A 13,201-nucleotide genomic window follows, 5' to 3' on the forward strand; every position below is an offset into this window, starting at 1 on the left:
TGGCAGTACTTAATTATTACCAATGTTCTTTATTTTCTCATTAGCAATAAAAATCATATAGAAAAACATATAGTCATTTGTACTTGATTTCGCACCATATTTGCAGAGAATGAACAGTGTCTCATGTAAAGGTATTATTTGCAAAACTATGAAGATTTCAGTAATATTCATAAAAGCGCTACTGAATAGAAATCTTTTGTCATTAAGCATTGTCCACATCAAAAAACTTCAAATGACAATTGTTATCAAATGGGTCCTGTATGGACACCTGGGTGGCTCAGTGGTTGAGTGTCTGCCTTTGGCTCAGGTCATGATCCTGGGGTCTTGAATTGGGCTCCATGCAGGGAGCGTGCTTCTCCCTCTGCCTGTGTCTCTGTCTTTCTCTGTCTCTCATGAATAAAATCTTAAAGATAAAAAGGGTCCTATAACTTAAACAGCTATGAATCAATACTGTAAATGTGAGCCACTAAGGGAAAAGAAGGTGATTCTGTGAGGGGCACATGTGGAAAGAAATCCTGAACAGAACCAGCAGGTAATGAAGTAGCCATCAAACGGTCCAAATGAAGAATATAGAATGCAACAGGCCAACTCCTAGAGCTGATAAAATAAAAGAATTGTTAAAGAAACTGGCCAAGGACAGTTATCATAGATTCAGATAATGGATCACCTCAAGTCCATATTAGCCTTCAATCTGCTCCTTATCCCTTAGTATTCATATACACAATACCCCACCCTGGCCAGCTCATAGTACCTCCTATCAACAGTGGCTAGCTACCCCGAGGGGGTTGGTAGGCAAGGGAGACAGAAAAGAATATATCAAATCCCTAAACCTCTTGCATTAGGAGAAATGTGTTCCTGGAGCCCTGGGTCAAAATCATGATGGCATTTTCCAATAAAAATACTTTGTACACCGTGCCAAGATTTACAATAATTTAAGGAAAATGCAAATTCAATAGTCACTAACAACATTATGTTTGAAACACAACTACTTTGGATACTTATAAACTATTTTAGTTCAGAAAGGCAGGACCCCTAGAAAACTGGAGGAAAAATATACAGGTAGGAAAAAGGAGTGGAGTAGAGGTGCATGAGAAATATAATTGGGAATGAAGGCTATTATTATGTGACAATTTAGAACAAAGGCCTCTAAATTTTTTTTAAATAAACTTCAACAGTAATTCAATGAACAGAAAGAATCAGAAATAAAAATAAGGAAATAATCAGAAATAAAAATAAAAACCTATGTACAAGAATGTTCATCATAGGGACGCCTGGGTGGCTAAGCAGTTGAGTACCTGCCTTCAGCCCAGGGCATGATCCTGGAGTCCCAGGATCGAGTCCTGCATCGGGCTCCCTGCACAGAGCCTGCTTCTCCCTCTGCCTGTGTCTCTGCCTCTGTGTCTCTCATGAATGAATGAATAAATAAAATCTTTTTTTTTTAAATGTTCATTATAACATCAGTAATAATTTGCTTAAATATCTAAATCATTCAATGAAATACTGTTTTTCAGTCATTCAAAATCCTATATTAAAATACTATATAATAGCATTGAAAATGTTTATCATAGAGAATTAAAGAAAAATACACAGTAAAAAATGCTCATAACATATGATACCCCATTTTCTTAAAAGCACACATATGGAGAGGAAAGATAAAATAGAAATAAGCAAAATCACTAAGTAGTTTCTGCTAGTAGTATAGTGATTTTCACTTTCTTCATTTTAAAGTATGACAATGAGCATGTATTACATTTGTATAATCAGAGAAAGAACTTTTTTTAAAGTATGAGTCAGTCTCTAGGAATTTATAGGCATCATAGAGCCATAGAGCATACAGCACAAAGTAGGAGTTCTGTAAATACTCCTACATAAAGGACTGAATTGGTTGTCAGAATACAAAGCAAATAGTTCAAGAATCCTGATTTGTTAAATCTGGAACTTTCTCAAAGTATTCCAACTATCTCAGAATAACCTAGGGTGCTTATTTAAAACAAAATGGAATTTATCTAACCAGAAATTTTGAGAAGTAATGCCTTGGAACCCACTTTTGACAAGTGTCCCCAAATGACTTTTAAAGAAACAAAAATTTGAGAATCACTATTCTAGACAGATAGTGTAACAATGAACAGCTTTATTATCTCCTATTATCTGAAACAGAAAATAATTTTGTACCCTCTTTTATTCCTGGTACTTAACTATAGAATGTTCTACTGATACAAATGATTCTAAATACCAAACATGACCAGCTTTTACTGGTATTTTCAGAACAAATACGCCAGTAAGCCTGTACAAATGATCAGCTATGAGGACATTATTCTACATTTTAATTACAAAATATATTAACTAGAAAATTACAGATCACATTAGGACAACATTTGCAATGTTATGCTATAGTTTTATTTTCATACTAGATACTTGCATATAGTACTTAAAACCATCTCTGTTTCTGAAGTACTTAGAGATTCTGCAGTCACACCTAGCAGTACCAGCTGTGCAATCGAAGGCTTCTCAGAACCCAGGTTCCACTTCTTTTAACATGAATAATAGTATCTACTGCAAAGGTTTGCTGTGAGATCAAATGTTATGTAGAAGTACTCAGACTATATGTAAGGCAATTAATCAACCTTACAGATAAAGGGATAAATTCTTACATCAAGCAATTTTAGTGCTCAATAAATTGAAAAAAATCAAAATTCTAAGTTTAATAATGCTCAGAAAAAAAGTTAACAGGAATTTTAAAATTACACAATTAGTTTCAAACACATGATTAAACTAAAATATGACACAGTAGGTCTAATAAGCTTGGCCCATCTGCTTCAAAATGGAAGTATCCCCCCAGAGTCTATCCTAATCCATGGAGATATAATAGAAACTCCTTCCAAAGAAAGTCACCTTAAGATTAGATTCAAAATAGAAAACTAACAAAAAGAAAAGTCTTCCCTCAAAATACAGTATTCAATATTTTTTTACTTTATTACTAAATAGTGGCAGTAACAATATAGTAAGGGAAACGACGAGTTGAGGGAAAGAGAAGCCACATTATTGTTCTATTTCTGTTAACTAGTGATCTTGCTTTGGGTCTCAATTTTCTAATCCATAAAATGAGAGGATTAGGCTTGAGAGCTCTCCGATTACTGAGTCTAACACACCATGATTTTGTGAAAAGACCACAAAAATAGTAATAAATCTTACCAGTTTCTGATTTATTCAAAATAGATGAATAGGAGTAGTTTTGGCTGACATAATCACTGGTAGAGCCCACAGAACCTTCTCTTGGAAGTGGACCTATAAATCGGTCATGGACATTATCATCTCCGGCACTGGAATCCTCCTAAAATGCAGCATAACCAATATTTACTGAATGGCATATGTTGCTGAAACAATGGGAAAAAAAAAAAAAACACATACTAATTGCTGAGGCAATGAAAAAAACACAAGGCATTACTATTACCACCACAATATTCAAAGGCATGCATACTCTCACCATTTCCCATAGGAAGGCTCGATAGATGCCCAATGTAAAACACTGTGGAGAGGTGCTCATGTCTCTTTTCAAGGTTCTTACTTTTGCAATTTCCCTTAATTCTCTTTCAAATTTTGTTTATAGGAGAGAAGGAGAAAGTTCCATTGTGAACTCTTTGATGACATGGTCTGTCATTTATTTTTATAACATCCTTGCCAAGTAGACTTAGCAGGTAGGCCATACTTAAAAAGTTTTGGATAAAATGGATCATTTCCTATTGTCTCCAATAAAACTTCCTATTAACGAAGATGTTAAAATGGATTCAGGGATATAAAATCAGCATAAATAATTAAGACACAGCTGAAGAGTAATTACTGTGCATTTTTAAAAATTCCCAAACTGTGGATTTAGAGTTCCCAAAATAGGTAATTTATATTTCAATGTCATTCAGATTAATAAAAATCTTCTCACGATGTCCTAAAAATAAGTGATGAGATAGAGCATATTCTAGTATTGCTTCAGTATGGATGCTCTGTATTTAATTATTGTCTACTGACCAGACAAGTATTCTAATTCACAACAGACTTCTACATGAAAAGCATCAAATAGAAGAACTTTTCCTGAGTGAAGTTTCATTGAAGAGGAGGGTTCTGAAAAAGTCGATAAAGTCTGTGAGCCTTAGTTTCCTCAGCCTGTAAAATAGCAAGGTAAATCAGACCAAGTTTTCTCAATCTTTTTTAGGAGTAACCCTCAAATTGGGAGTTACTGGATTAGATGAGCTCTAGGGCCACTGGACCATATCGGAAAGCCTACAGAAATATGAACTGAGGCAAAATACTAAAAGATTAGAAATAAAAAGCACGTAACTTGAAAAAGTAATTTTTCCAGAAAGGCAGGTGAGAATAGGAGCAAAATTATCAGAGTGGAGAATTCTGGGGGTCTGTCCCTACCCTAAAATACAGAAAAATCCAGGCATAACTGCCAAGGACTTAACAGCAACCAAGCAAACGCTTAACCAAAGGAGAAACCACTGACACATAATAGGAACTCTCTGCAGTGTTTTCACTTATTCTGGATCTACCCCATACCTGTTGTAGTGGTAGTCTTGAAAACAGCAACCCCTGTTTCCAGGGCAGCAACAGACCATGCTACAAACACAAGCAACAGTGCTCTAGATGCCCACTGTTGCCATGTTAACATATACACTTACAGTAAGCCAACATAAAACAGAAAAATAATTTATTATACATAAATTACAAATTATCTCTCTCCTTCCTTTGGAATACTTCTTCCCAATAGTGACAGTACAGAAAAATTATGAATACAAGGCTTCTAAAAAGTTTACCACTGGAGGGTATTATGCTGAGTGAAGTCAGTCGGAGAAGGACAAACATTATATGTTCTCATTCATGTGGGGAATATTAATAATAGTGGAAGGGAATATAAGGGAAGGGAGAAGAAATGTGTGGGAAATATCAGAAAGGGAGACATAACGTAAAGACTGCTAACTCTGGGAAACGAACTAGGGGTGGTAGAAGGGGAGGAGGGCGGGGGGTGGGAGTGATTGGGTGACGGGCACTGGGGGTTATTCTGTATGTTGGTAAACTGAACACCAATAAAAAAAAAAAAAAAAAGATATTTAAAAAAAAAAAAGTTTACCAGCAGTATTTGAGGCTGTTCACCATCTTTATCTGTCAAATGCAGAAAGTTCTTCTTTCCTGGCTCAAAATTAGCATCAAGAAGAGACTTGTCACTGGTATGGTCCAGTGGAGCCTATGGGCATGAAATAAAATATCTCAGATTACAAGGAACATTAAGTATAATAAAATAAAACAAGGAATATGTAAATGAATCCACAATTTTTGAATCAACATATTTTTTTAAATAAAGATTCTGGTAAATTCTGTTAATCTGGACTTGGAATTAACTTATTTACTCATGTATTAGGGTGGCTAACCCCATGACCGTGCATATACTGACAGTTATCCCAGATGTGCATATTGCCTAACATCTTAAAAAAAAAAAAAAAAAAAACCTGGAGGAAAAAAAGGTAAAGGAGTAATGTAAGTATTATACAAAAAAAAAAAATAAGTACAAACATTTATGTTTCTATGTTCTCTAAAATATATTCAATACAATATATAATGGATTTTCATGAAGACTAGCTAAAGATAACTTTATGTAACTGTAAAAACATATTTTGATATATGAATATGAGAATTTCCAGATAAGCAACACACTAAAAATCCAACCAAAATAATTTGTAATATACCAACACGGGCACTTTAAGAACTCCTGAAGGAAGTGATAGCCTATCTCAAGTCCGCTGCCAGGATCCAGAGGATCCCAGGAACAGAAGTGATCACTCTTGAAAATGAAACACCTAAGATATGTAGTCTTTACATAACTCTTTATCTGGTAAGGCAATTTCATTCTGATGTACTCTGGTTGGTGGATGATAGATGGAGCTCTGCACGCTTTAAGTCTATACTAGGAACTCACTCACAGGCTAGTACATTGTTGAGAAAAATGAGAGATGGAAATGAACACCCCATTCTTTGCTTTAAAACTATTTTATTAAAAAAAACTATTTTATTATATTAAAGAATATTTTTAATGCTTCCAAAACATGAGAAATGCCTCCTTAGGAGGACTTATTTTATTGCAATGCCTTTCTTAGGAACTTAACATTATATAAAAGTATGAATAAGTACTAAGGAAAACAAAAACAAAAACTCTAACTGTGAAAGATGTTGCCACTTGCTATTTGTGTGACTTTGGGAAAGTTAACTCCATTTCCCCATGACTCAGTTTCTTTACCTATGTCATGAGGCTGCAATAGGACCTACCTCACAGAATGGTTATTAAGGACTAAATGAGTTTATACTTGTATAAAGCCTCACACCAGAACAATTCTAAGTACACAGTAAGTTTAAAGTGTTAAGTAAATAAAATAATAAACATATGATCTCTCTTAACTGGCTCACATCTAGAAGTCCATGAGAAAAATGGGACATAAAAAATCAGAGGCTAAGAGAAGCCACATGGAAGGAGGAAAGATATGTTTGGGTCCTTTACATTTCTGATAAGAAACCAGATAATATAGCAGGAATACATAGGGATTTTACCTCAACAAATATATGTATCTATGTGTATGAGGTGGTGGGTAGCTAAGTGGGTTAGGTTTGCACAAAAGCAACATGTAGCACAGTGCAGTAACCAGGTAAAAGAGTGTATTTACAGAAATGTACAGTAAGCAAATAAAAATACAGAAGTCAAGTACTTGAGAACAGTCATAGCTAAAGAAAGAGAAATAGGTAATCTTGACATAGATTTAAAGCTATTATAGATGTTAATTTAACACCCATCTTTGGAGTGCCTAGGGAGACTAGAGATGGAGGATGCAAAATTAATACTATGAGATATCAGCCACCAAAATATATGCATTTTACCACATGGAAAAGACACAAATGAATAACAACTATAATTTAAAAAATGCTATGATAAGTGGCATAGCAGAAGAAGAAAATATACAGTTGGGGACAAAGAAAGAAATTACTGTTAAAGTGGCATAAGGAAACATCATGTAAGGTTTCTTAAAAGTACAAGATAAATAAGTCTTGAGGAGACACACATGACCGTATAGAACTATCCTTTAAATTAAAAAAGAGGCAACATTAGAAGTTACATGGTGATGTAACAGGGAGTATTCAGAATTTCGGATTAAATATTAGTTCTCTTTGCATATTTTGTTGGACTCCTGATTTTACTAATCAATTTCAGAGGGGAAAAAGTTGGTTAATGTAAAACATTAGTTGCACATTTTAAAAATGTAAATATATTATAGAATAGAAACCAAAATATCATGGATTTTAAGGGCAAATGAAGCAACATCAAACATCTGTGATTCTTGTATGGACCCAGTTAAAACTCTGCCCTTCAAATATTATAGAGATAACACATTCAACTTCATTTCCCATCAGAGGCAATTTCCTGGAAAACTTAAGAGTAGCAATGACAAAAAAATTTTTTTTTAAATTAAAAAAAAATTTTTTTTTTAAAGTAGCAATGACACAGGACAGAAAAAGGTAATGTAAGCAAAAACATGGAGATGGAAAAACGTGGAAATTTGTGTTAAGAAAACAAATTAGCCCAGTATCTGGGAGTTGAGATTACAAAAGTCTTAAAGGACCCATTGCAACTTGTCTAACAAGTTGCTCACCTAAGGGAATCTGTTTTGTTTTGTTTTTTAAGATTTTATTTATTTATTCATGAGAGACACAGAGAAAGGCAGACACACAGGCAGTGGGAGAAGCAGGCTTCCTGCGGGGAGCCTGATGCAGGACTCGATCCCAGGACCCTGGGATCATGACCTGAGCCAAAGGCAGACACTCAACCACTGAGCCACCCAGGTGCCCCCGGGAATCTGATTTTAAATTGGCAGGCAGTGTGCTCACAGAAGGTTTTGAATTGGTAGGTGATATAAGTGCTACAATTTAAGATGACTGAAAACAATTCTAACAGTAATATGCAGGGTAATTTGGACAGAGAGACAGGGAATTAAAAAAAAAAAACATTTCCAGTTATTATTCTAATAGTGCAGATGACATCCAATTCAATGGTGTCCTTTGCTACTCTCACATGCAAAAGTGATCAACGCCTCCACTTTGCACTCAGAACAAACTTACAACGTAGTATTTCAAACATGTTAATGTAATTATTTGTCAATACAATTGTTTCTACAACAGGACTGTGAGATCTCTGACACAAAAGTCATGATACCACCAACCTTCTTAATCAAGTGCTTAACTTTATCTGGTACATAATCTCTATTAGCATGAGTGAATATCCTTCCTTTCCTTTTTCTTTCTACATAAATTTTTCTCTTCTCTTTGAAAAATTAGATTATAAAATACACATGATTCCGTATCCTGCTTTTTTTGCTTAAAACTATAAGATGAATAGGGGCACCTGGGTGGCTCAGTTAAGCATCTAACTCTTGATTTGGGTTCACGTTATGATCTCAGGGTCATGAGATCAAGCCCTGTATAGGGCTCCGCACTGAATTTGTTTGAGATGCTCTCCCTCTCTGTTTGGCCCTCCCCAGTTCACACACATGCTGTCACGCTCTCAAATAAATAAATAAATGAAATCTTAATAATACATTAATTAATGAAATTTTATGAAATATATATATGACTAACATTCCACACAGTAAAGTTGGAAAATTTTCCATAGTTGATATAATATGCTAGTCCTCTTACAGGAACAAAGAAACTAATAAAATATCCTCATACAAACTTTAGGATAAGCAAATGCTAAATCCAGAATGAAGGCAAAGAGATGAAAAGGGATCCAATTACTGAGTTGCAAATAGGCTCTTAAATTATTTATTATAGTTTTACTTAATTTTTTAAAAAAGATTTTATCCATTCATGAGACACACAGAGAGAGAGGCAGACACAGGCAGAAGGAAAAGCAGGCTCCATGTAGGGAGCCCGATGTGGGACTCAATCCTGGGACCATGCGATCACACCCTGAGCCAAAGCAAAGACACTCAACCGCTGAGCCACCCAGGCATCCCTATAGTTTTGCTTATGATATTAAAAAAGATTCCATGATTTAATATACTCATTAATAACAACAACAATAATGACTGTGATATTAATAGCAGTTTAAAAGAACAGGCTTGGGGATCCCTGGGTGGCGCAGCGGTTTGGCGCCTGCCTTTGGCCCAGGGCGCGATCCTGGAGACCCGGGATCGAATCCCACATCGGGCTCCCGGTGCATGGAGCTGCTTCTCCCTCTGCCTATGTCTCTGCCTCTCTCTCTCTCTCACTGTGTGCTTATCATAAATAAATAAAATAAAAAATTTTTTAAATAAAAAAAAATAAAAATAAATAAAAGAACAGGCTTTATGTCTAGGGTTTACCATATCAGCAGCATTGATTCCATTTCCCCACACTAAATCAAAGGTTCCATTTATGTAGCCTACTTTGTTGGCCACATCTTCAAAGAGCTTCCTGAGTGGAGTAGAAGCTGGTAAATTTAAAGTGATCCGTTCATTTACTGTCTTTGAATTAGTAGTATCTTGTATTATACATAAAACTCTAGGTTCTTCAGCAGCATTTTCTATCTGAAATTAAAACAAACAAATATTATTTATATTTTAAAAAACAATTATAATTAGCCACATTTTCTCTTATTAAATGTAAAAATATCCCACAAAATATTTTCTCCTAGCTAGTTTACTGTTTTGTTATGTCTGAAATATGCCATAATGGATATGTCAAACATAAGAAAGTTCCATATATATATATATATATATACACACACACACACACACACATACACACACACACACACACATATATATATATATATATATTTGTTTTGGAAAAACTGCAGCATATTTAAGAATCAAGAGTCATTCTTGTGGACATTTGCTTTCGCCTTTTAAGACTGTACAACAGTCAACAAGCCATGAAGACCGTATACTCAAGTAATTTTCAGTTGAAAAATAGTAAAATCTCATCCTTAAAAATGTGTTATTACCACACTAGCACAGTCAAATCAAGCATTTCTGGGTTTCCTGAAAAAAAAAAAAAAAAAAAAAAAAAAACAGAAAGGAAACTATGAGGATCATCTCAACTTGCAAAATCCCTAACGAAGGGACACAGGTAACCACCCTTCTGATCTTTATGCTACTGTTCCTAGAGGCCAGATGTCTAAGAGCCCCGTTTATCAACGCGTTGGGAGCTGACAAGCTTATTTAAACAGATCAGCCAGCAGAGGGAGGTAAGGAAAGGCAAGGGAAAAAAACTTTTCAATTACCAATGTAGAAGAAAGTTAGGGTCACAAATTCTCCTTCCAACTTTTCCATCTAACATATAACTCAGTAATTATTAAGACAAAAAGTCTTCAAAGGAGACTTTCTCAGGAAGGCTCTGCCCTTCCCTTCAAGCTGTTGAAGGACACTGCTTTTCTTTTCAACTTCCACAGAGGTAGAAGGCTGCATCAGATACCTGAGTGCAAGTTCTTTCCCTCCTCCTATAATGCCAAACTCCATGAATGGCATCATCATCCACTGACTGCTGAAACTAGAGTTCTGAGCATCTTCCTCATCTCCTTCCTCTTCTACACCTCACACAATCACCAAAATTCTATCAATTCCACCTTCTGAATATATCTTGAGCCACCCCCTTTCTCTTCATTCCTGCCGACAGCAATCAAAATCTTACACGAGATCATGGCCATGGCTTCATGAGTTTAACTTTTTCTAATCTTGTCTTCCTTCCATCCAGAATAACATGCAAATCTGATTATTTAAATCTCTTGCTTTCCCTCAAAATCAAGTGCAGCAGTTGCTTATTTGGGGTATGTATCACCATCCCCATAATAGGCTTACAGAAGTATGAACTGCACAAACTGCTGCTGTATACAATAATTTATTTCTTTCCTTCTCTTTTACAACAATATCAAGGCCTTTATTGCTTTTTTTCCCCTTTTGTTGCTTCTATATTACCCATTTTTAAATAATAGTTATCATTGACTAGTGCTGAAGACAGAATAGCCACAAGGTTTTTTCGTTTGGTGGAGTAATACAATTGTAATTTGTTTCTGCTATACACAACTTTGGATTTGCAAGATATTATTCAAATTAAGGTTAATCCAAGTAGTTTAGAACAGAAATAAATTTCTACAAAAGATGTATAATATTTAAAACAGACTGGTTAGCATATTTCAGACAAATAAAAATATTTAATTAAAAATAATAATCCATTTAAGAATGAAAAGGATAATACATTTCTATAAAATAGAAATACATTTCCATAAAATAAACAGGATAGTAAGAGCATTACTAATATGTTTCTCAGAAAAGAGAAAAAAAGCCTTCACCTATAAACTTAAGGTATTATATTTACACATGTAATTAATTTTTTCACACCTTTTAATCCCAAACTGAGAAACATAAACTGGACCTTTTATTTTATTTTTTAAACTGGACCTTTTAAAACTCTGGTTTACAGTAAAATAATGAACAATTCAAAATAAATTTCAAATACAAAGATCCACTTTCATAGTTTTAATAGTAAACTTCAGAAGTAGATTCAAGTTTTCCAGGTATAAAATACCACAGGGCCAGATTTTAAAACCTCAGATATGCTGGAACTGATAGTCCAAGGAAGATGAACCTACCAAAGAATTCAGAATCCAAAGTGTGATTTACTTCAGAATACATCAGTATACATTAGAATGGTGATGTAACAACATTATAAGCTTTCTTTAAAATATATCAGCACAAGGCATAGGCACTCTTGGACCTCCACTCTTTCCACCCAAACATGTGGGGAAATTATCCCCAAAGAAATCTCATCTGAAGACTAAATGTACTATAGCAAACACAAAATTTAGTCTCATGTGTGCCTTTTATTCTTTTGAATGAAAATAGCTTTCTTTTCTGTGTACTGCACATAAATAACTTTGCTCCCTTTTTTAATAGGACGAGTATAGAGGCAAACAGGGAAGTCATCTGTAATCCCATAACAGACAGATAATATTAACATTTTGGAGCACATCCTTCCAAATATTTTGTCCGCATGCGTACATATACATGCACATTCCTGAACACACACACTGGGTTAGAATATACATGCTGTTTTGTAATTTCTTTCTTTACTTATAAATATATCATGTAATCTTTTCCTGTCAAACATTTTCTAACTTACCATTTTTAACAGCTGGATAGTATTTTATTACAGATTAATAATAATTTATTCTATCAGTTCCATTTTACTGACTCAGGCTGGACTCTACAATGTTATATTAAACATGCAGATTTATAGAGCATTTACAAATCAAAAGATGTTTCTTAGAATTAGAAAAATAGGGTAGCTATCTTTCTTCTTTTCTTTGGAGCTCTGACCCTGGTCGATCCCACTTATGCCCAAAGGAAAAAGCAATCACCTTGAGGTAAATGAAAAATGGCTACAAATTTTTTGCCATCCATTTTCTTTTGCCTTTTCACATGAATCTGGACTGGCCTATTGACCAGCTAGGACCAACAGAATTTAACAGAAGTGACACTGTGACTTGGGGCACAACCTTAAAAAATCAGCAGCTTCTATTTTCATACCCCTTGGAAGATTCCATCTTATAATTTAAAAAAAAAATAAAAAAAAAAAAAAAAACCCACCTACCCTGGGACCACATGCTACAAAGAAGCCCTAACAATCCACACAGAGAGAAAATAGCCACTTAGTGGTGCAATGGAGTATCTAATATGGAGAAAAGTCTTCTCAGACATTCTATCCAAAGCCAGCCACCAGCTAAATGCAGCCAAGTAAGATCCCCAGTGATGCCACAAGAAGGAGAAAAACTGGCCAGCTAAGCCTTTGCCCAAATCCCATCCCACTGAATTATGAACAAATAAACTAGTTGTTCCCTGCCACTAAGGGGTAGGCTGTTCCACAGCAATAGATAGCAAAAATACACTTACACACATCAAAACACACCCAAGCATTAGGATGTAGTGATGGTAGTGTTGGTAGCAGGAGGGAGGGTATCCATTTAAATAAGACACCCAACATTAAGGTAAGCCATCAGAGGATATATCATAGGGAAGACAGCACAATTTTTGAGTTAAAAGTTTTATGATGAGTAAGAGAAAACAGATAAGAGAAAATAAATGCAAAGTTTTAGAGAAGTCTAAATTAGCATGATCCACTTGGGAAAATA

At 34.9% G+C, this 13,201-nt stretch overlaps 1 protein-coding gene across 3 annotated transcripts in view; it reads right to left on the reverse strand.

Moving 5' to 3' along the window:
- The window catches only part of USP47 (ubiquitin specific peptidase 47), a 117,255-nt gene that overhangs the window by 63,442 nt on the left and 40,612 nt on the right, over nt 1-13,201 (reverse strand). For all 3 annotated transcript variants that reach the window (XM_077866467.1, XM_077866465.1, XM_077866466.1), the window contains 3 exons: nt 9,396-9,599; nt 5,123-5,236; nt 3,193-3,331 (listed from right to left, as the gene is read on the reverse strand). In XM_077866467.1, coding sequence (XP_077722593.1) covers nt 3,193-3,331; nt 5,123-5,236; nt 9,396-9,599 — 457 coding nt within the window. The remainder of the gene's footprint in view (nt 1-3,192; nt 3,332-5,122; nt 5,237-9,395; nt 9,600-13,201) is intronic.

The sequence above is a fragment of the Canis aureus genome, chromosome 23, assembly GCF_053574225.1.
Source record: "Canis aureus isolate CA01 chromosome 23, VMU_Caureus_v.1.0, whole genome shotgun sequence".
Classification (NCBI taxonomy): domain Eukaryota; kingdom Metazoa; phylum Chordata; class Mammalia; order Carnivora; family Canidae; genus Canis; species Canis aureus.